The sequence below is a fragment of the Phyllobates terribilis genome, unplaced genomic scaffold (genome assembly GCF_046119375.1).
Source record: "Phyllobates terribilis strain yellow unplaced genomic scaffold, ASM4611937v1 Scaffold_7__3_contigs__length_470593459, whole genome shotgun sequence".
In the NCBI taxonomy this organism is placed as follows: Eukaryota; Metazoa; Chordata; class Amphibia; order Anura; family Dendrobatidae; genus Phyllobates; species Phyllobates terribilis.
The window spans coordinates 384,584,524-384,609,413 of NW_027362767.1; the positions used below are offsets into that span (position 1 = coordinate 384,584,524).

Consider the following 24,890-nt stretch of genomic DNA (forward strand, 5'->3'; position numbering starts at 1 on the left):
TATATATGTGTGTAGAATTATTTCTATGTGTATATATATATATATACACGTATACAGTATATATATATATATATATATATATATATATATATTATGCACATACACAGACATATATATACATATATATCGGTCAGTGTCCTCTCTCCTGGTAATCAGTATGTCAGTCTCATTCCTTCCCACCTGTCTGTCTCATTCCCTCACATCCCCTGTCTGTCTCCCTGCTACCTGTGCCCAGACACCCCCTCCCTCCCTCAGTCTGTCTCCCCTGCACACCTCCTGCCTCCTGCGTGCACTCCCCTTCCTCCGGCCCCCTCCTCCCTCCTCCCCGCAGCCTGTACCCCCTTCTCGTCCCCCCACCCCTCCTTCCTGTCTTTCCCCTCTCTTTGTCACCCACCTCCCCCTCTTACAGTACCCTAACCCTCTCCACCAATCAGCGCCCTTCTCGGCCTCCCAGACCTGTCTCTCGCGCGGCACTCTGGGACACGTAGTTCCTTCCTGTCTCCCTGGCAGTCCACGGCTCGCTGCCTTAGAACTACAACTCCCGACGCACCCCGCGGCCGGCTTCCCTGAGCTTGGCCTGTGATTGGCTGCTGTGTGCAGAATGAATGAAATTGTACAGTATTGTGATATTAGAGGGGCTGCAGTGTTCCTGCTTAATACCCAGCAGCACCATGAACACAGCCCTGCACAATCCCCTCAAATCGTGAGTACAGTGTGTGTGGCATGGCGGGAGCCCATGTCCTGCATGTGTGTGAGTGCAGGCATGCATGCAGGCATGACTAATATGGTATGTGCACAGCCAGCTCTCACCATGTAGAATGTATAGGTAATGTGCAGGCTGTGCCTACATCTATAGGTACATCCTGCATGGACAGGGAGCAGATTGCATGGATCTGATCTGTGCTGGGGGTCACACATGTGCAGCATGTCATCCATAGGCACCCTGAGCACATACATGGAGCAGGCACCTGGCTGCCATTAGTCAGCAGTTCTCTGCCTGTCTGCACTGGGTATACACTGGGGGGGTCTCTCTGCAGAAAGGTCAGATGGATTGCACAGCAGATCTGAGCCCCCCATGTACAGAGAGGGCATCAGACTGTGGCCATAGTGCGCATCAGACTGTGGCCATAGTGCACATCTGGAGGGACTGAGCCCCATGTGACCAACCGCTGGGCACCCCTTCACTGCTGGACTGCACGCTCTGCACCCAGCCGGGCTCTGCCCTCATCCATCCCTGTGACATTCCCCCAGATTAAGCCTCCCCTCGTCTCCTCACTAATGCACGGATAATATAACATGGGCTTATACCCCCCGCCCCCTGCGGAGCTGCCAAATCTTCACACTTACTATATGTTACCTATGTTTCTTATAGCGTGATTACTTTTGCATATTTCTGTGCTATTAGTTTTATTATTTGGATATATTTTATATATATTTTTTTTTATTATTTTTTTTTGGGGTAGTTGGTAAAAAGTCAGACGGCTAAAATTGTCTTGATTTTTGGTGATATTGCTGTTGCGTTTATATTCGGATGTCTTCTGAGTTGTGCGCGCTGGTTTGCTGTGCTGCAATATTGGGATCCATGTATCTAACAGATAGCAGCGCTGTCTGTGACCTGTCTGCGATTGCAGGGGAGCGCATTCATTGGATTTCTATATATGTGCAGGGGTATTACATGTGCTCTGGTATATATATATATATATATATATATATATATATATCATATACTGACATCAGTCGTATGATTTATTTATTTAGGGTTATTGGTTTCTGCTATATACTAATTTATGTCATTTTATGACAGCTCACTATTGGATTTTCATGTATGCTGCTGTGCATTACTATCGTATACAGATCTCTATTTATTTTACATAAAAACCTTCTCATATATATATTTCTTTTACTTATTTGTAATTTTTCAGGAGAAAACATAAAGCTCCTGTTGTTGGCTGGATAACATCGACAAGATGCTTTTGACTGATTTTTTTTTCCTATTATTTTTTTTTTATGCCGGTAGTCCTTGATTAGGTTGATTTATTTGTGTTACTTAAATGCATGTAAAAAGAAAAATTTTGTAAGTCGATTTCATTAAAAATTTAGCAACATTTGCCTTCAATAGCCTCTATCTTGCACTGTTCTGCAGATTGAGATAATTGAGATTTTGTCAGTGAGCTCATTCTGACTCTGATGGTCAAAAGGGAGAGTTTCTAGCTCTCTTATCTGTGTGTTTCTGAGCTCTTCTCAGCTGATTTTTTGTTACCTTAGACCACATCGAAGTTGAATGCACAGGAGACAAAAAGCCTGTAAAAGTGAAACGGTGCAATATTTTTAATGAAAACCAATTATAGCAAATGATTTTTAGCCCCAAATACATGCATTTAAGTAAAGAAAAAATAAAGTTATCCCAAGAGGTAGACAACCCCAGGCACGTAATACTGTCTTGTTATGAAAGACACTAAAAAGTGATCTCCAAATGTCTAACCTCCCCATTCTAAGGCCACGTTCACACGTTCAGTATTTGGTCAGTATTTTCCATCAGTATTTGTAAGCCAAAACCAGGAGTGAAGAGTCAGAGGAAAAGTATAATAGAAACACGTCACCACTTCTGTATTTATCACCCACTCCTGGTTTTGGCTTACAAATACTGATGGAAAATACTGACCAAATACTGAACATGGCCTTAAGCATGGACATTCAATTTATCATCTTTAATCCTGTCTTCTCAGTTACATGATGGAAATTACTGTCACAGACTTTTGCAATTGTACAGATCTGAATGATAATTGCTTTTACCACCTTAATACCTCCTGATGTCCTGGCGATTAACACATTAATGGCCAAGTGTTAGATATTCATACGCTAATTGAACTACATGGAGTCTCCTGGAATAATATACTGAGCAACTTGGTGCCTTAGGGGAAAAAAAATAGGCATAATTAGAATTGAAAGTAAAGTTGACTAGACTGCTTGCTGATGGTTTCCAGGGATATTTTTTTCTAAACTGCACACAGTGAAGAGTAAAGATGAGTATATGTTAAAATTGTTCATCTTTGATAATCCAAGTATTGTGCTAGTTCTACTCATAATTACTGACGATCCATTTTCTTACAATGAACCCACCCTACAAATATACATAGAACCGGAAATCAAACTACAGCTTCCAGTTCAGATAAGTGGCCACTTGCAGTCATGCTCTCTAGTAATGTTCCCTTGCAGTCATGCTCTCTTGCAGTAATGCTCCCTTGCAGTCATTCTCCCTTGCAGTCATGCTCTCTAGTAATGCTCCCTTGCAGTCTTTCTCCCTTACAGTCATGCTCCCTTGCAGACATGCTCCCTTGCAGTTAAGCTCCCTTGCAGTCATGTTCCCTTGCAGTCATGCTCTCTAGTAATGCTCCCTTGCAGACATGCTCTCTTGCAGTCACGCTCCCTTGCAGTCATGCTCTCTAGTAACGCTCCCTTACAGTCATGCTCCCTTGCAGTCATGCTCCCTTGCAGTCATGCTCTCTAGTAATGCTCCCTTGCAGTCATGCTCTCTAGTAATGCTCCCTTGCAGTCATGCTCTCTAGTAATGCTCCCTTGCAGACATGCTCTCTTGCAGTCACGCTCCCTTGCAGTCATGCTCTCTAGTAATGCTCCCTTACAGTCATGCTCCCTTGCAGACATGCTCTCTTGCAGTCATGCTCCCTTGCAGTCATTCTCCCTTGCAGTCATGCTCCCTTGCAGTCATGCTCTCTAGTAATGCTCCCTTGCAGTCTTTCTCCCTTACAGTCATGCTCCCTTGCAGACATGCTCCCTTGCAGTCAAGCTCCCTTGCAGTCAGTCATGTTCCCTTGCAGTCATGCTCTCTAGTAATGCTCCGTTGCAGACATGCTCTCTTGCAGTCACGCTCCCTTGCAGTCATGCTCTCTAGTAATGCTCCCTTACAGTCATGCTCCCTTGCAGTCATGCTCCCTTGCAGTCATGCTCTCTAGTAATGCTCCCTTGCAGTCATGCTCCCTTGCAGTCTTTCTCCCTTACATACATGCTCCCTTGCAGTCAAGCTCCCTTGCAATCATGTTCCCTTACAGTCATGCTCCCTTGCAGTCATGCTCTCTAGTAATGCTCTCTTGCAGTCATGCTCCCTTGCAGTCATGCTCCCTTACAGTCATGCTCCCTTGCAGACATGCTCCCTTGCAGTCATTTTCCCTTGCAGTCATGCTCCCTTGCAGTCATGTTCCCTTACAGTCATGCTCCCTAGCAGTCATGCTCCCTTGCAGTCATGTTCCCTTGCAGTCACGCTCCCTTGCAGTCATGCTCCCTTGTAGTCATGCTCTCTAGTATTGCTACCTTGCAGTCATGTTCCCTTACAGTCATGCTCCCTTGCAGTCATGCTCTCTAGTAATGCTCTCTTGCAGTCATGCTCCCTTGCAGTCATGCTCCCTTACAGTCATGCTCCCTTTCAGTCATGCTCTCTAGTCATGCTCTCTTGCAGTCATGCTCCCTTGCAGTCATGCTCCCTTGCAGTCATGCTCTCTAGTAATGCTCCCTTGCAGTCATGCTCCCTTACAGTCATGCTCCCTTGCAGTCATGCTGTCTAGTAATGCTCTCTTGCAGTCATGCTCTCTTGCAGTCATGCTCCCTTGCAGTCATGCTCTCTAGTAATGCTCCCTTGCAGTCATGTTCCCTTGCAGTCATGCTCTCTTGCAGTCATGCTCCCTTGCAGTCATGCTCCCTTGCAGCCATGCTCTCTAGTAATGCTCCCTTGCAGTCATGCTCCCTTGCAGTCATGCTCCATTGCAGTCATGCTCCCTTGCAGTCATGCTCCATTGCAGTAATGCTGCATTGCAGTAATGCTCCATTGCAGTCATGCTCCATTGCAGTCATGCTCCCTTGCAGTCATGTTCCCTTACAGTCATGCTTCCTTGCAGTCATGTTCCTTTACAGTCATGCTCCCTTGCAGTCATGCTCTCTAGTAATGCTACCTTGCAGTCATGTTCCCTTGTAGTCATGCTCCCTTGCAGTCATGCGCTCTAGTAATGCTCTCTTGCAGTCATGCTCTCTTGCAGTCATGCTCCCTTGCAGTCATGCTCCCTTGCAGTCATGCTCCCTTGCAGTCATGCTCACTAGTAATGCTCTCTTGCAGTCATGCTCCCTTGCAGTCATGTTCCCTTGCAGTCATGCTCTCTAGTAATGCTCCCTTGCAGTCATGCTCCCTTGCAGTCATGCGCTCTTGCAGTCATGTTCCCTTGCAGTCATGCTCTCTAGTAATGCTCCCTTGCAGTCATGCTCCCTTGCAGTCATGCTCTCTAGTAATGCTCCCTTGCAGACATGCTCCCTTGCAGTCATGCTCTCTAGTAATGCTCCCTTGCAGTCATGCTCCCTTTCAGACATGCTCCCTTGCAGTCATGTTCACTTGCAGTCATGCTGTCTAGTAATGCTCCCTTGCAATCATGCTCCCTTGCAGTCATGTTCCCTTGCAGTCATGCTCCCTTACAGTCATGCTCCCTTGCAGTCATCTTCCCTTGCAGTCATGCTCCCTTGCAGTCATGCTCCCTTGCAGTCATGCTATCTAGTAATGCTCCCTTGCAGTCATGTTCCCTTGCAGTCATGCTCCCTTGCAGTCATGCTCTCTAGTAATGCTCTCTTGCAGTCATGCTCCCTTGCAGTCATGCTCTCTAGTAATGCTCCCTTGCAGACATGCTCCCTTGCAGTCATGCTCTCTAGTAATGCTCCCTTGCAGTCATGCTCCTTTGCAGTCATGCTCTCTAGTAATGCTCTCTTTCAGACATGCTCCCTTGCAGTCATGTTCACTTGCAGTCATGTTCCCTTGCAGTCATGCTATCTAGTAATGCTCCCTTGCAGTCATGCTCCCTTGCAGTCATGTTCCCTTGCAGTCATGCTCCCTTACAGTCATGCTCCCTTGCAGTCATGTTCCCTTGCAGTCATGTTCCCTTGCAGTCATGCTCCCTTGCAGTAATGCTCCTTACAGTCATGCTCCCTTGCAGTCATGCTCCCCTGCAGTCAGGTTCCCTTACAGTCATGATCCCTTGCAGTCATGCTCTCTAGTAATGCTCCCTTGCAGTCATGCTCCCTTACAGTCATGCTCCCTTGCAGACATGCTCCCTTGAGGTCATGTTCCCTTGAAGTCATGTTCCCTTGCAGTCATCCTCCCTTGCAGTCATGCTCCCTTGCAGTCATGCTCCCTTGCAGTCATGCTCCCTTGCAGTCATGCTCCCCTGCAGTCATGTTCCCTTACAGTCATGATCCCTTCCAGTCATGCTCTCTTGCAGTCATGCTCCCTTGCAGTCATGTTCCCTTGCAGTCATGCTCTCTAGTAATGCTCCCTTGCAGTCATGCTCCCTTGCAGTCATGCTATCTAGTAATGCTCCCTTGCAGTCATGTTCCCTTGCAGTCATGCTCCCTTTCAGCCATGTTCCCTTGCAGACATGCTCCCTTGCAGACATGCTCCCTTGCAGACATGCTCCCTTGCAGTCATGCTCCCTTTCAGCCATGTTCCCTTGCAGTAATGTTCCTTTGCGGTAATTCTCCCTTGCTGTCATGCTCACTTTCATCCATATTCCCTTGCAATCATGCTCCCTTTCAGCCATGCTCCCATGCAGTCATGCTCCCTTTCAGCCATGTTTCCTTGCAGTAATGCTCCTTTGCAGTCTCTCCCTTGCAGTCATTCTCACTTGCAGCCATGCTCCCTTGCAGTTATGCTCCCTTGCAGTCATTCTCACTTGCAGTCATGCTCCCTTGCAGTCATGTTCCCTTGCAGTCATTCCCACTCGCATCCATGCTCCCTTGCAGTCATTCTCGCTTGCATCCATGCTCCCTTGCAGTCATTCTCACTTGCAGTCATTCTCACTTGCAGTCATTCTCACTTGCAGTAATGCTCCTTTGCAGTCATTCTCACTTGCAGCCATGCTCCCTTGCAGTCATTCTCACTTGCAGTAATGCTCCTTTGCAGTCATTCTCACTTGCAGTCATGCTCACTTGCAGGCTATAAGTAATATTGAAGGTCAACACTATGAGGTTCCCAACAGAACCAATGCCAATGTTCCTAAATTTCCATTAAATTATAGTTGTCGCGACTATGTACATATACACAAAACAGGAGAGATATTCTAAAGTCACACTTTTAATGAAACGTTTAATGTCAGATGCCAGAACGCTTAAAATGTTCACAACTGAAGTTAATTAGCAGTATTGTGAATTTATGGAATATGTACTGTTATATGATCCAGATTCCCATCAGCTCTGTCCTTGTTGCTCGCTAGGAAATACTTTTTGTTATAACTGCATTATATTGGTATTTGCATATATGATCTCTAATTATAGATGATGTGTACATTATTCTTAAGATCTGAGATACAGAATCTGATCTCCCCACATTGTACTATACGAGATCTGATCTCCCCCACATTGTACTATATGGGATCTGATCTCCTCCACATTGTACTATATGGGATCTGATCTCCTCCACATTGTACAATACGAGATCTGATCTCCCCCACATTGTACTATACGGGATCTGATCTCCTCCACACTGTACAATACGGGATCTGATCTCCTCCACACTGTACAATACGGGATCTGATCTCCTCCACACTGTACAATACAGGATCTGATCTCCTCCACACTGTACAATACGGGATCTGATCTCCCTCACACTGTACAATACGGGATCTGATCTCCCCCACACTGTACAATACGGGATCTGATCTCCCCCACACTGTACAATACGAGATCTGATCTCTCCCACACTGCACAATACAGGATCTGATCTCCTCTATACTGTACAATACGGGATCTGATCTCCCCCACACTGTATAATACGGGATCTGATCTCCTCTATACTGTACAATACGGGATCTGATCTTCCCCCACACTGTACAATACGGGATCTGATCTCCCCCACACTGTATAATACAGGATCTGATCTCCTGTATACTGACAATACGGGATCTGATCTCCCTCACACTGTACAATACGGGATCTGATCTCCCCCACACTGTACAATACGGGATCTGATCTCCCCCACACTGTACAATACGGGATCTGATCTCTCCCACACTGCACAATACATGATCTGATCTCCTCTATACTGTACAATACGGGATCTGATCTCTCCCACACTGCACAATACAGGATCTGATCTCCTCTATACTGTACAATACGGGATCTGATCTCCCCCCACACTGTACAATACGGGATCTGATCTCCCACACACTGTACAATACGGGATCTGATCTCCTCTATACTGTACAATACGGGATCTGATCTCCCCCCACACTGTACAATACGGGATCTGATCTCCTCTATACTGTACAATACGGGATCTGATCTCCTCTATACTGTACAATACGGGATCTGATCTCCCTCACACTGTACAATACGGGATCTGATCTCCCCCACACTGCACAATACAGGATCTGATCTCCTCTATACTGTACAATACGGGATCTGATCTCCCCTCACACTGTACAATACAGGATCTGATCTCTATACTGTACAATACGGGATCTGATCTCCCTCACACTGTACAATACAGGGTCTGATCTCCTCTATACTGTACAATACGGGATCTGATCTCCTTCACACTGTACAATACGGGATCTGATCTCCTGTATACTGTACAATACGGGATCTGGTCTCCCTCACACTGCACAATACAGGATCTGATCTCCTCTATACTGTATAATACGGGATCTGATCTCCTCTATACTGTACAATACGGGATCTGATCTCCCTCACACTGTACAATACGGGATCTGATCTCCCCCACACTGCACAATACAGCATCTGATCTCCTCTATACTGTACAATACAGGATCTGATCTCCCCTCACACTGTACAATACAGGATCTGATCTCCTCTATACTGTACAATACGGGATCTGATCTCCCTCACACTGTACAATACAGGGTCTGATCTCCTCTATACTGTACAATACGGGATCTGATCTCCTTCACACTGTACAATACGGGATCTGATCTCCTGTATACTGTACAATACGGGATCTGGTCTCCCTCACACTGTACAATACGGGATCTGATCTCCCCCACACTGTACAATACGGGTTCTGATCTCCCCCACACTGTACAATACGGGATCTGATCTCTCCCACACTGCACAATACAGGATCTGATCTCCTCTATACTGTACAATACGGGATCTGATTTCCCCCCACACTGTACAATACGGGATCTGATCTCCCCCCACACTGTACAATACAGGATCTGATCTCCCCCACACTGTACAATGCGGGATCTGATCTCCTCTATACTGTACAATACGGGATCTGATCTCCCCCCACACTGTACAATACGGGATCTGATCTCCTCTATACTGTACAATACGGAATCTGATCTCCCTCACACTGTACAATTCGGGATCTGATCTCCCCCACACTGCACAATACAGGATCTGATCTCCTCTATACTGTACAATACGGGATCTGATCTCCCTCACACTGTACAATACGGGATCTGATCTCCTTCACACTGTACAATACGGGATCTGATCTCCCTCCCACTGTACAATACGGGATCTGATCTCCCCCCACACTGCACAATACAGGATCTGATCTCCTCTATACTGTACAATACAGGATCTGATCTCCCCCCACACTGTACAATACAGGATCTGATCTCCTCTATACTGCACAATACAGGATCTGATCTCCTCTATACTGTACAATACAGGATCTGATCTACTTATAGCACCATACTATATCTGATCTCCCCCACATGATGTGTTCTTTTTCTCTATTTTGTGTAGTACTGGATCTGATGTAATTCCCATTTTACAATGACAAGGACTGAGATTAATGGATCCACCAAATGGATCTAGAAGCATAATACTTACGGAAATATAGCTCATATTGTTAATGCATATCTAACCAAGGATTATACATTTAAGTGGGGTTTTGTTTGTTGAGCTTCTTGTTTTTTTTTAAATATAGTTTTTGGTAGAATTACATTTGATTCCCCTAATTTTCTAACAAATATAGAACATGACCCAGCCCTTGTATCTTCAACACACCTGTCCCAAAAAAGGATCGTAGGTGGCAAACGGTGCTGCTCAGTAACTAACATACATGCATATGGTTCATCCTATGCACTGCATGGCCTTAATCTCTGCAGTCGCTGTATAATCTGCCGCATGCTCGGATTTTATAGTGGTAGATCTACTTACCCTTATACACTATGCAATGCACGATTTAACCCCCTGATGTTCATGCAAGTATTACAGGAGCACAAAAATTGTAATGCAAATTAACAGTATCCCTTGAAATTTATGACTCCTGTATTAAATCTTGATTTTTTTGTAATATCCAAAACTTGGAATTTCCTGTTGATCTCCATTTGGGTCTATTTTTGAGCAGCTAAAAACTATATATTAATTCTGGGTAAAGGGCTCTGAGCAGTTATAGGGGTTTTCTGGTTATAGAAAACTCATCTCCCTTCGCTATAGTTTGTTTAAAAAAACCAAAACATAACACTTTGCTATACTCACCTTCCCCTGGTCCAATGCGGAGTCTCCACCGCTGTTCCTTTATTGTCTGCAGGGCTGACGTCACGTAGACAGCGCTGCAACCAATAACTGGCCTCAGCGGCTCGTGCTGTCAACTCCGGCAGATCTGCTGAGCTCAGTTATTGGCTGCAGCGCTGTCAATGTGATGTCACTGCTGCAGACAATAAAGGAACAGCGGTGGAGACTCATCCCTGGACCTTCGGAGGGTGAGTAAAGAACAGTTCTTTTTTTTAAAAAAAAAAACAACAAATTTTTCTGATAACGGAAACCCCCTTTAAAGAGTTACTGCTCACTACTACATTGGGAGGTGAGCAACGGAGGTGACATCGCATGTACGGCCGCCTGACTAGATGCATGCACAGTCTCTAGTTCTCCTCCGTCTGTCCCATTCCAACCCCAATTACCATCCAATCTTGAAAAATAAAAAAGAATTGAATTTGGAATCCTTGGAAGATCTTCCTTTGTCCTTTCCGAGGGTTGAGCTACAGTAGTTTCCTCTGGTATTCATATAGTCCCCCTTCGTAGCTGACCCAAAGAGTCACGTTATTAGGGGCTTCTAGTCTTATAGTTAAAGGGGTTTTCCCATGAACAAAAGTTAATTTTAATCAATCGATCTTGGAATAATAATAATTTCCAAAATTGAATGTATTTAAATAAAATGTTCCTGTGCTGAGATAATCTTATAAATGTGCCCCTGCTGTGTACTGTGTAATGGCTGTGTCTGACCGTACAGGAACATGGTCTGATCATACCACATCTCCTGGGCAGGGGAGGGTACAAAGAAGTATACATTTATTCCATGGCGCTTTACATGTGAAAAGGGGTATACATAATAAAAACAAGTACAATAATCTTAGACAATAGAAGTCATCCACTCGTACAGGAGGAGCGAGGACCCTGCCCGCGAGGGCTCACAATGTACAAGGGATGGGTGAGGTTACAGTAGGTGAGGGTAGGACTGGTCGTGGTGCGGTATGGTGGAGCGAGGGTTACTGCTGGTTGTACACTTGTCGGAAGAGGTGGGTCTTCAGGTTCCTTTTGAAGGTTTCCACGGTAGGCGAGAGTCTGATATGTTGGGGTAGAGTGTTCCAGAGCAGGGGGGATGCACGGGAGAAATCTTGTATACGATTGTGGGAAGAGTAGATAAGAGGGGAGTAGAGAAGGAGATCTTGTGAGGATCGGAGGTTGCGTGCAGGTATGTACAGGGAGACTAGGTCACAGGCGTATGGAGGAGACAGGTTGTGGATGGCTTTGAATGCCATGGTTAGGGTTTTGAACTGGAGTCTCTGGGCAATGGGGAGCCAGTGAAGGGATTGACAGAGAGGAGAGGCCAGGGAATATTGGGGGGACAGGTGGATTAGTCGGGCAGCAGAGTTTAGGAAAGATTGGAGGGGTGTAAGAGTGTTAGAGGGGAGGCCACAGAGCAGGAGGTTGCAGTAGTCGAGGCGAGAGATGATGAGGGCCTGCACTAGGGTTTTTACAGATTCTTGATTAAGGAATGTGAGGATCCGGGAGATATTTTTGGGCTGGAGTCGGCAGGAAGAGGAAAGGGCTTGGAACTGAGGTTTGAAGGAGAGATCAGAGTCCAGGGTTACCGCAAGAGGTAGCGAGCTTGCGGGACTGGGGAGAGTGAGCAGCAATTTACTTTGATGGATAGGTCTGTTGGGGGGGTTGAGTGAGATGGGGGGAAAGATGAATTCTGTTTCATCCAAGTTTTAGAAATCTAGCAGAGAGGAAGGATGAAATAGCAGACAGATATTGTGGGATTCTGGTTAGTAAGGAGGTGATATCAGGTCCAGAGAGGTAGATCTGTGTGTCATCGGCGTAGAGGTGAAACTGAAAGCCATGGGACTCTATGAGCTGTCCCAGGCCTAAGGTGTAGATGGAGACGAGCAGGGGTCCTAGAACTGAACCTTGGGGACCGCCGACAGATAGGGGGCGAGATGAGAAGGTTGTGTGTGAGTGGGAGACACTGAATGTCCGGTTTGTTAGGCATGAGGAGATCCAGGATAGGGCCAAGTCTGTGTTGCCGAGAGATGAGAGTCTGGAGTAAGAGGGAATGGTCCACTGTGTCGAAAGCAGAGGACAGGTCCAGGAGGAGGAGGACAGAGTAGTGTCGCTTGGATTTGGCAGTTAGTAGGTCTATTGTATAATATTAAAAATAAATATCATCTATTGATGTATTCATTTATTTTAAATTATTTTATGTATTTATATAATTAGTCATTTTTGGGCCATTTTTTTTTCTGGTTCAACACTTCTATGCTATGTGGTAGGTCTTTCAGGGTCTATCCTTGCACTAAATCATTGAGCTATCCATTAGAAATTTGGTGTAGCGATGACGCCTGTTTGCACTTGCTGTATGGTTCTGAATTGCAGTGAGCAAAAAAATGTAGAGCAAGACAGAGCACTCATAGATTGTGAATTCAGCTTTCTTTTTAAGTTTATTAGGAATTTCAAATTTTTAATGACCATTCTTCATAATATTTTATTTATTTTTAACAGCCTTTGGCGACTTTATGGATGTACAGTAAGCCATGAAGGAAGATAAATCTTGAGCAAACTTAGATACTGTAGGACCACCAGGGTCTTCTCTGCCATTATCTTGATAGTATCAAGCTATAGGGTTCCTATGGCTTGTTCATGGTCAGAAGAATAGAAGGATGTCCTTCTCCAGTGATTGCTCTCTTCGTATAATGTCTGATAGACACCGCTCCATTACTAACACCAGGGCTTGATGCCAGATGTGTTTTTAGACAATTGACAGCTGACATCAACCCAAAGCATCATTACGCCGATTGCCAACGCACCAGGGCAGTCAGGAAGAGAGAAGGCGAAGCGCCAGACTTGGAGCATCTCATCGTGATGCTCTACTTCTGGGGCAGCTGCAGGCTGGGAAGGGGCCAGTAACCTGGACCTTCACAGCCTGATAATATCAGCTCACTGCTGTCTGGTTTACCTTTGCTGGTTATCAAAAATGGGGGTGATCCCATTTCATTTTTTTCATTTATTTATTAGGTTAATACATGTACAGTAAACTACACATGGCACAAATTATATATCTCACGGATATCTATTTATCTATTTATTTACCCCATATCTATCTATCTATCTATCTATCTATCTATCTATCTATCTATCTTTATATCTATCTCTATCTTCACACATCTTTAACACCTAAAAATCTGTAATTTCTATTCTGCATTCTAATCCGGTACGTGGCACACGGATGGTACACACGGATGGCCAATAGAAAGCCACACGGATAGTAAAAACGGGCCATCTCACGAACACTTTTTTAAAGCAGACATGTAAAGGGGGCCTAAGATAGGGAATAACTTGCTGATCTCTGGCAATTCGACTATTGGGACCACGAGGCTCTGGAACCCTGAGAATCGGGCTATGTTGAGCCCTTTGTTAAATGGAGTGAAACGTGGCTTTCCTCTGTACTCCCATAGATAGAAAAAGAAATGGAACAAAGGTCCAATATATGCACCTCTTCTCCAGTCAAGACTGTTCTCAGGGTTCCAGGGCCCTGTTCTCAATAAAGTTTGGGGCCCAGCAGTCAGAACCCCAGCGGTCATCAAGTTTCCCTTATAACTTTCTCTCCTATCCATAAAGTAGGGGATAACTTGCTGATCTCTGGGGGTCCACCACTGAGAACACGGCTCCGGAACCCTGAGAATCGGACTTTGTTGAGCCTTTTGTTGAATGTAGTGAAGGTGGCTTTCCTCCACACTCCCATAGAAAAACAAAATGGAACGGAGGCCCAATATGTGCACCTTTTCTCCTGTCAAGAACAGGGCCCTGTTCTCGGAGTCATTTGGGACCCAGCAGTCTAAAATTTGCAATTTTAGGAAAACCCTTAGATACACCTAACTCCTTATATTAACTTTCTCCTTTAATGTCCCATTTTGGCATCTTTCCTTATTACTCATTTCTATAACTAGATCTGGTGTTATTTCACATATCCCTCTGTTTTTCCTTTATTATGGCTTCCGCATGAACTTTTTCTCCTATTATATATGACGCGCCCCTGGGCCTGTGTCGCGCTGCGTTGCGCACGCGGGAGCTTACCCGGAGCCGGATCTCTTGAGGGTTGTAGTCTCGTGGCGGTGACCCGGTCCGTGCCCAGGGAGTCAAACTGAGCGGCGATGTAACAGCGGTAGATGTAGGACGACTACGCCACCCGTTGAATGCAGCTATGGAGCTGCCGCTGCAGGACAGTCCGCTGAGGCCGGTGGATGGATGGTGCAGCGTAGATGGTATAACCCCCAACGGGAGGGGTATGGCCTCAGGGCAGCAGATGGATGATGGGGGTAGCAGGAACCACTCAGAGACGGTGCGGTGTAATTCAGGGTCTTTACTGGTAACAACGATAGACCCTCCCGGAGTACTTGCTAGTGAACGGGGCCTGGTCAGTCCTTGAGCAGATGGGATCTCCCCTGGCCAGGCGGAGTTGTAGGCCTCCCAAACTGACTGCACTCTTCTGGCTACCTTGCTAGAAGTGGATATAAGTAGCCCACGTCCCTGAGTGTACCGTGTGGTGCTCACCCGTATGGCCGGTGACTCGGGGCCTTCTAATGGCTTCCGCTCCACGATGGCGGTGCTGGTCCCACGCGTGTGACCGTGCCTTCGGGTTTCTGGGCCTGAGGACCTGAAATCCCCTGCCGGTCGGCTTCTGCTGCTGGGTAAGAGTTAGTTCCCACAGCCTCGGACGCCGGGTCCGGTAAGAAAGCTTCTCAGTCAGGGCGAGCTCTGCAGCTGCCAGCCCCTGACTTGTAGTAGTATTGCTCCCACTGAGCTTCTGCTGTTTCTTCCTGTGACTGTTTCTTGTCTCTACTCTCCTTGACTACTAACCCTGCTTCAGCCCCGGGTTTATATAGGGGAAGTTCTTCCCCTCCCAAGACTGGGCAGGAGGTGTGGCATGCACAGGATCCCTGACCAAAGGACCTCCCACCTGCTCTCAGACATAATATCTCTATCACTGTGGCAACCAGACCCCTGGGGTGTCACATTCCCCCCTAGTGAAATTTAGTACTCCGGGACTAAACATATTTTAGAAAAACATAACAAGATATAACAATAACAATACAATAAGAAACACATAAAGGTGGTCACGGCATGTCCGTAACCGGGTGCAGTCTTTGAAGAAAGCAAGGTGTCCATTTCACCAAAACAGGGAGACGTAACCAGGTAGGGGTCTGTCCTACCCCGAGTCCTTAACAGTCTCTAGTCCATCCTGGGTTACGCTCCAACTATGTACAAGGATTCCCGGTAAATCCACCAAGGATTCCTAAAAATAACTGGAAACACAAAATTATACACAAGCAACAATACACAGATAAACATAAATAAAACAATTTATACACTTCAAATCCTCCAGCGTGCGGGTAACTGGCCTCTAGTGGCCCTAGTGGACCTACGGAGCTGACTGTCTGGCCCTGAACTACAGGGTGTAGGAGCTGTCAAGGGTAAACTGGGCAGCTGTCTACCGGCTCTTTGTCTCACTAGGGGTACGGCAGGCTCACTATAAGCAGAGGGTTGATCCTCCTGTTCTGCTTGTGTGGAGTCTTCTGCCTCCTGGACCGGCTGTTCTTCCAGCTCTACCTGTTGCTCCGTAGGTGCTTGGGATGCTGGTTGGAGGAAGGTGAGTACGGGTACCACAACTGCACCATTGACTTGAGTCCAAGACCGAGGGAAGTCCCCGAGCACAGTACTAACCATATCTTCCCTTTCCTCTACGGGTCGATGGTCTTCTTGTTCCTCTTCAGGGTTCCTCAGTTGTTCGGGACACTTCTTCAGGTGGTCCCGGGATACAATGGCGGTGGTTTCCCCTCCGTCTTTACTGATGGTACAAACCTTCGGGTTCTCGTGGCTTGAGGGCAGTACGGTGTACGGGTCCTTCTCCCACTGGTCATCCAACTTGTGGAGCCGTCTCTTCCTCTTCAAGACCTGCTCTCCGGGTACCAGGGGAACAGCGGGAGCATACTGGTTGTAAGTTTTCTCTTGTCTTTCCCTAGCCTGACAGAGACTTCGCTCCACGCTCTCCTGTACTCTCCGGTACTGCTGCTGCCTCTCTGTGTCCCAGTCTGTTTCTGGTGAAGTGTCCTCGGGTGTCAGGACTCCCATTTCCAGGTCAACAGGTAACTTACCAGGTCTTGCCCTCATTAGGTAAGCCGGGGTACAGTTGGTGGAACCTACCGGGATGTGGTTGTATAGGTCCACCAGATCGGGCAACTTCTCAGGCCACAGACTGCGTTCTTCCAGGGGCAACGTTTTTAGAAGATCCATTACCACCTGGTTCATTTTCTCACAAAGTCCATTAGTTTGCGGATGGTAGGGTGTCGTCCTTATCTTCCGGCAGCCATACAGATTGCAGAATTCCTGGAAGACCTCCGCTTCAAAGGCAGGTCCCTGGTCCGTCAGCACTTGGTCCGGGTACCCGTGTGGACGGCAAAAGTGCTGCTGGAAGGCTCTAGCTGCTGTTTAAGCCGTTAAGTCCTTGACGGGGACGACAACCAGAAACCGGGAGTAATGATCCACGATGGTTAACGCGTAGACGTAGCCACTTCTGCTTGGGGTCAGTTTTACATGATCCAAGGCTACCAGTTCCAACGGTTGCCGGGTGACGATGGACTGCAGGGGAGTCTTCTGGCTGGCACGGTCCTTCCTTCTCAGGTTGCACGGGCCACAGTCTCTGCACCACTTCTCAATGGTTCCCCTCATGCCTACCCAGTGGAACCGCTCGCGCAGCAGGAACTCCAGCTTCTTCCACCCGAAGTGCCCAGCTCCGTCGTGGTATGCCTCCATCACCATGGCTGCGTCCCTTCGTGGCACCACTACTTGCCAGAGTAATTCATGCGTCCGGGAGTTAACCATTCTGCGGCACAACTTCCCTTTGTAAAGGAACAGTCGACTCTTCTCTGCCCATAGTTGTTTGGCTTCCTCCGGAGCGTCTGGTTCAAGGCGAGCCTCCGGCCGAGTCAGCATCTCCTTCACCAGTCGGACGGCAGGGTCGCTGTCTTGCGTTTCCGCCCAGTTTTAGTGGGGTAAGGGGTTCAACGTAGCAGTCTGCTTACTCCTTACCTGGTGGGAATACTGAATAGTCCCATGACGGTGGAACGCAGGGAGTTCAACTTCTTCCAGTCCCTCCGGATCTTCTCCTCCGTCCGGCAGGTTGGGCATCCTGGACAGGGCGTCCGCGTTGGTATTGGAGCGTCCTGCCCGGTATTTGATTGTGAACTCGTAGTTGGACAGACGGGCCATCCACCTCTGCTCCAGGGCACCGAGTCTTGCCGTGTCCAGGTGTGTCAACGGGTTGTTATCCGTGTACACGGTGAACCGGGAAGAAGCGAGGTAATGCTTAAAGCGCTCGGTGACTGCCCATACTACGGCCAGGAACTCCAGCTTAAATGAGCTGTAATTCTCGGGGTTCCTTTCGGTGGGTCGCAGTTTTCGGCTGGCGTAGGCGATTACTCGTTCCTTCCCCTGCTGGATCTGGGACAGTACGGCTCCTAGCCCGATGTTACTGGCGTCGGTGTAGAGGATAAAGGGCTGGCTATAATCCGGGTACGCCAGGATTTCGTCCCCCGTGAGGGCCATCTTCAGCTGGCGGAAGGACTCTTCTTCCAGCTCCTCCCATTTGAAGGGCGGCTTCTGGTTCTTGGCCTTCCGGGACTGGCCTATCAGGAGGTCCTGCATAGGTGCTGCCTTCTTGGTGAAACCGGGAATAAACCTTCGGTAGTAGCCTACCAACCCGAGGAACTGCCGCACTTCTTTTACGCTGGAGGGGCTTGGCCATTCCTTAATTGCGGTGATCTTATCAGGGTCGGGAGCCACTCCGTCAGCGCTCACCACGTGTCCCAGGTACTGCACCTTTGGTTTCAGGAGGTGACACTTGGAGGGTTTCACCTTTAGGCCGTAACTCGCCAGAGCTTCGAACACTTCCGCCAGGTGTTTCAGGTGGTCCTCATACGTCTTGGAATATACGATGACATCGTCCAGGTACAACAGGACCGTCTCGAAGTTTCTGTGGCCCAGACAACACTCCATTAGTCGTTGGAAGGTTCCTGGTGCGTTGCAGAGTCCGAACGGCATGCAGGTGAACTCGCTAAGTCCCATCGGGGTGGTGAATGCGGTCTTCTCCCGGTCCGCCTCTGCTACAGGAACCTGCCAGTACCCGCTAGTGAGATCCAAGGTAGAGAAGAAGTTAGCAGATCTTAAAGCAGCCAATGACTCCTCTATCCTTGGTAAGGGGTACGCATCCTTGTGTGTGATACGGTTGATTTTCCGGTAATCTACACACATCCTCATGGTGTTGTCTTTCTTTCGGACTAAGACTAGTGGAGCTGCCCAGGGGCTACAGCTATCCCTGATCACCCCAGCCTCCTTCATGTCTCTAAGCATCCCCTTGGCGTGTTGGTAGTGTGCAGGGGGTACGGGTCGATACCTCTCTTTTATGGGAGGATGGTCTCCCGTGGGGATGTGGTGTTCTACCCCCTTGACTCGCCCGAAGTCTAACGGGTGTTTACTAAACACTCTCTCGTACTCTTGAACCACCCGATAGACTCCCTGTTTCTGATGTGAGGGAGTGGAGTCAGTACCCAAATGTAGTTGCTGACACCAGTCCTCCTTTGTTTTCTTAGAGCCGTTACCTTCCTCCGGGTGAGATGGAGGCAAGGGTTCCACAGATTGTATAGCATTTTGGTTAATGGTATATAATTTGGCTAGCGTGGCATACCGGGGCAGGTACACTTCCCTCTCCCCGATATTGATTATGCGAACGGGCACCCTCCCATGGCGTACATTGACCACCCCCCGTGCTGTCAAAATGGTGGGCCTACTGTCTGAGTAAACTGGTTCTACCATTGCCTGGTAATCTCTACCTCTCAGACCAATAGCTGCCCGGCACCAAATCATCATTTCACTTTTTGGGGACATGGCAATAGGAAAAGGGTCACACATTCTTACGCTACCAATCTCACCGCCGGAGAGTTCCACCTGTTGCCGTCGCATCAGTGCCCGGATCTCTTTCTGGAGCACCCGCTGCTCGCCGGAGCTGGCGTTCTTGGCAACCTGCTGTAAAAGGAAAATCACCTCTGCAAGACAATTTTCAATTACATTAGTTCCTAGAGTTATTTTTGGGTGACTCTCATGTTTGTCAATATCTACAATGATCAGTCCCTGTGCTGCCAGTTCGACTCTACCGATTTTGATGGTCACCTCTTTAAATCCGATCTGTGGCACGGGCTGGCCATTGCTGGCGATGATACTCAAGTCGTCGTCAGGGTAGCGGGTAATATCCGAGTCATTCCAGTACTGCTTAAAGAGCACGTACGGGATGGTGGTGACCTGTGACCCGGTGTCCAGTAGGGCACTCATGGGAATGCCATCCAGTACCACAGGCAAGACTGGACGTCCTCCCACATATCTGTCGCGCCAGTTCGATGGGCCTGGTGATCTTTTTCCTGGGGGTTGGCCCTCTACCCCAGGTTGTGCCCGTTTAAAGAACAGTACCTTGCCATATGTCCAGGTTGATTGCAGCGGCGGCAGATGGGTCGTCCGTCCTCGCTGTATCGGTCACTGGGTCTTCCTCTGGCCGGTGGGGTCCTCCTTGGTCGACGCCACGGGATGTCCTCCGGTCCGGATGCCAGCTGGATCTTCCCTGGAGTGGAAGCCTGTAAAGACTGCACAGTTCGGGTTAGCGCAGCAACGCTCTTAGCTAGCTCTTGGACCTGATGGTGTAGGTCTGGAGCCGGGTCATTGTCCAAAGCCTGCGCATCAGCTCCCACAGGCCCTGCCGACAAGGGCGCCGCCTCCTGGTGGTAAGTGATAGCAGGGCGCTTGTGGGTCACAACGCCACCCGGTGCCGGTTCTCGGAGCACCCGGATGGCTCTGTCCTTGAACTGTGCAAAGCCCAGATGGGGATCCTGAAAGGCCATTGCCCGCAACTGGGTTCGGTGGGTATTACAATACAGTCCCTCTATAAACTGTTCGGTCAACAGCCTGTCCTCGTTTCCCACTCCATCAGGGTCGGTCTGCTTAATGGCCCTCAGGGCCTCTTGTAGGTTTAGTGCATAGTCCCTTACACTCTCATGCGCTCGCTGCTTGCACCCGTAGAATCTAAGCTTAATCTCGGCTGAGGTGCGGGTATCAAAGGTGTCCTTCAGCCGGGTTAGTATCCCTGCGACAGTCTTCCTCCCAGGTGGCCAGGATTTTACTTCCCTTTTGGCTGCCCCGGTTAGTTGGGCCACCAGGATGCTCACTTTTTGCTCTTCTGTGAGGGGGTACACCTGGAAGAGGCTATCCAGCTTTTCTCTAAAGTCATGCAGGGTATGTGACTCCCCTGAGTACTGGGGTAGCCAAGCTGCTCCCGGGATATAGGGCATGGTGAAGGGCATAACTGCAGCAGCGGTAGCGCTGGCGGGGGTTGAGGCAGTGAAGCTCTCCTCCGTATCCGACATCTTCCTCCCCCCTAGTGGACCGTGGCCTACCTTGCGATGATCCTCTTCCGTAGGCCGCGGCTCCGCAGTGGATCGTCAGGGTTGAGGACCTTCCGTCGCGCTCCTGTGACGTCGGCGTCTGCTGGGCTCCTTCCAGGACCTTACGCAACGTCCGGACGTGAGGCGGGGCTTCAGTTCTCGCGCGCTTTCGGAGTCCACGCCCCTCTTCTTCCCGCGCGGCGTCCTCAAGATGGCGTCCAATGGCGGGAAAACTCCACGGATGGCGGGAAGAAGGCAGAAGATGGCGCCGGATGGCGGGAAACTTCACCGATGGCGGGAAGAAGGCTGAAGATGGCGCCGGATGGCGGGAATCTTCACCACAGGTAAGTTTGAAAAGTCTCTTTTTCAGGCACGCAGTACCCGGTGGTTGCGGGCACGAAATCCTGCCGACTACGCCAAAGTTGACGCGCCCCTGGGCCTGTGTCGCGCTGCGTTGCGCACGCGGGAGCTTACCCGGAGCCGGATCTCTTGAGGGTTGTAGTCTCGTGGCGGTGACCCGGTCCGTGCCCAGGGAGTCAAACTGAGCGGCGATGTAACAGCGGTAGATGTAGGACGACTACGCCACCCGTTGAATGCAGCTATGGAGCTGCCGCTGCAGGACAGTCCGCTGAGGCCGGTGGATGGATGGTGCAGCGTAGATGGTATAACCCCCAACGGGAGGGGTATGGCCTCAGGGCAGCAGATGGATGATGGGGGTAGCAGGAACCACTCAGAGACGGTGCGGTGTAATTCAGGGTCTTTACTGGTAACAACGATAGACCCTCCCGGAGTACTTGCTAATGAACGGGGCCTGGTCAGTCCTTGAGCAGATGGGATCTCCCCTGGCCAGGCGGAGTTGTAGGCCTCCCAAACTGACTGCACTCTTCTGGCTACCTTGCTAGAAGTGGATATAAGTAGCCCACGTCCCTGAGTGTACCGTGTGGTGCTCACCCGTATGGCCGGTGACTCGGGGCCTTCTAATGGCTTCCGCTCCACGATGGCGGTGCTGGTCCCACGCGTGTGACCGTGCCTTCGGGTTTCTGGGCCTGAGGACCTGAAATCCCCTGCCGGTCGGCTTCTGCTGCTGGGTAAGAGTTAGTTCCCACAGCCTCGGACGCCGGGTCCGGTAAGAAAGCTTCTCAGTCAGGGCGAGCTCTGCAGCTGCCAGCCCCTGACTTGTAGTAGTATTGCTCCCACTGAGCTTCTGCTGTTTCTTCCTGTGACTGTTTCTTGTCTCTACTCTCCTTGACTACTAACCCTGCTTCAGCCCCGGGTTTATATAGGGGAAGTTCTTCCCCTCCCAAGACTGGGCAGGAGGTGTGGCATGCACAGGATCCCTGACCAAAGGACCTCCCACCTGCTCTCAGACATAACATTACATTACTGTGGGAAACCAGACCCCTGGGGTGTCACATATATAACCCTGATCATCCCTTCCTACCCCTTTTCTATTAATCCTTGAAATCCATAGAAGTCTCTACCTGCTGTACTATTATTCTGCGCTCCCCTCCCTATAATTTATAAGCTCTTCTCTCTTCGACCTCTCCTTGTAATTTCTCTTATTGTCTTACAATATTCCTTAGAGGTGCACTTCTCACCAGGCCCTTTATTATACACCTGTCCCCACATTTATCTCTCCTGCAAATAATTGTATTTTTGGTTAGGTGTCAATCTGCGGCTTCTCTTCCCGATGCCAGGGCCTTTGAAATGTTAATGCACTTGTTCTGCTGAATATATACATATATATTGGGATTTGATGCAGCAGGGTGTGCAAGTATTAATGTGTCAGCGCCCTGCCCCCCCGTACACCCACACAAGGATCCGCTAGAGTCTTCTGTCTGTTCTGCAGGTTGGCTGTCTGGGGGAATATGTGGGTGGGGGAGCAGAAAGAAAGGGGAGTAAGAACGAGATGAAGAAAATGGAAGAGTAGACGAGGCTTCCATCACATGAATACTTCATGGGGAATGGAAATTAACTAGTTATTTAGATATATTCTTAGCCATTCTTGTTAGTATTACATAGACTGTGGAGACCAGACCCCTAAATCCTGCATTTTTAAGTCATAATATTATTCCCACATTTCTCTGCACCAATTTATGACATGTCGTTAACAACTAATATTATAAAACCTTAAGTCGATATAAGTCATCTAATTTCTTAATTCTTACAGGTTTTTTTTGCTAATTTTGCCCAATAGTTATAGTAGCCTTTGTAGATTTTATTCAGATTAACACCCGCCATAGACATTGGATAAAATTTACCCAACATGGGAGACTTCAACAATCATTGGCTGAATTGAAAAATTCTTCACTTTGACTGATTACCAACCAATAAATGTTATTGTTCAAAAACTCGGATGGTCATGTTGGATTTTTTGGACTGATGAGAATCACTGCGTGTATCAAATCCAACATGGCTGATGTGGTCTCGGATTTTTTTTTTTCCTCTGACAAACAACATTTCGTCCAACAATCGTTCATCGGGCTATTTTTTTCTATGTGTATGGGTTTTGTAAAGGAGCAGTCCCATTACAGTTTTTATCCTTTTAATATATTGCAGTCATGTTATATGGCACTGTGTACTTACAATTGCTCATTTTGCCTTTCTGCCCAGCTAATTCTGCTCTTTTCTATTAGGTCTATGACATCACATAATTAAAAAACTGACTAGCTGAATCCTTCTAAGCTCTATGTAGGAACAGGATGTCTCTTTTTCCCTGCATGAGTCATCATTAGGACTACAATTCTCCATCCCTGCAGTCTCTCGCAGGGGGAGGATGGAGCAGCTGGATCAGGAGCAGGACAGCCCTGGTCAGGAGTTGAAGAGGGTGATGATAAATGCAGGGGAAAGTGACTTCCTGTATCTACATAGAGCTTGGAAGAATTTAGCTAGTCAGTTTTTTGTCACAGGTGTGTCAGGTGTAATAGACAGTCGCTCTGGATCTGGCTGTAGAAGGTCATTGCGCTTGGCATTGCAGACACCTTCTTAATCCTTCTTCCTTTAAGGCCCAGCGGCGACCTCCCTCCTGCTGCTGATTGACACACCCTTGCATGGGAGTTAAATACTCTCAGTTTGTTCCAGGCAATTGCCGGTGATACGTCTTTGTTCCTTTGTGCATGCTTGGAGCACTAGCTGTAGGCTGGCTTCTTCTCTGGTGCCCTTGGAGGACAGTTGGCGTTACTCCTCTGGTGTCTGCTCAAGCTAAGTTAATCCCCTTTGTTTGTCTACCTTGTTGTCTTTAGTTTGTAGTGGGGACTGACCAGTGCTCACCCCTCCCTATCTAGGGCCAAACTCTAGGGATATACAGAGTTTAGGGTCCTGCTTGGCGATTGGTGTGGAACCAATATAGTGACGGTAGGGTAGGCAGGGTGTTATTAGATCTGCCTAAGGGTCTCCACTTTCCCTTTCCCTAGTGTTTGGGCTTTCTCCCCTCTTCCCTTCTTGTTGCACTTAGTCTTTCCCACACCTTGCGTGACATTTTTAATCATGTGATGTCATCGACCTAATGAAAAAGAGAAGCATTAACTGGGTAGAAAGTCAAGCATAAAAAAATGAATGGGAGTGCTTCTTTAAGGGGTTAAATTGTTGCATAAGCGCATAATCAAAACCATATTAGTTTACAGATATAACAAGAATTGCTGATTTCTAACCGATAATTCAAGAAATCTTACTTACTGGTGATTTTTTTTGCATTTTTCTTTGGCCAGCATCATGCAAGAAACAACTAGATAGATTTATGACCAGTGGGTTGTAAGGGTATGTGCACACGACAGATATATTTTTCAGGTGGATTCCGCCTGGAACCCTCCTAACAAAGCGCCAGAAAGAATGTTCCGTCTTTTGTAACTTCTTTTAACTGCTTCAGGCTTCGATAGCCAGAAAGTGGCT

The 24,890-nt window shown here is 48.1% G+C and overlaps 1 protein-coding gene across 4 annotated transcripts in view; it reads left to right on the forward strand.

Annotated features, from left to right (window-relative positions):
- Window positions 1-512: 512 nt before the first annotated feature.
- The window catches only part of DPF1 (double PHD fingers 1), an 81,947-nt gene continuing 57,569 nt past the window's right edge, over window positions 513-24,890 (forward strand). For 2 of the 4 annotated variants that reach the window (XM_073641457.1, XM_073641461.1), the window contains exon 1: window positions 528-703. In XM_073641457.1, coding sequence (XP_073497558.1) covers window positions 606-703 — 98 coding nt within the window. In that variant the 5' untranslated portion in view covers window positions 528-605. Of the gene's footprint in view, window positions 704-24,890 lie in introns of all 4 variants that reach the window. The other 2 variants (XM_073641458.1, XM_073641459.1) reach the window with 2 other exon arrangements.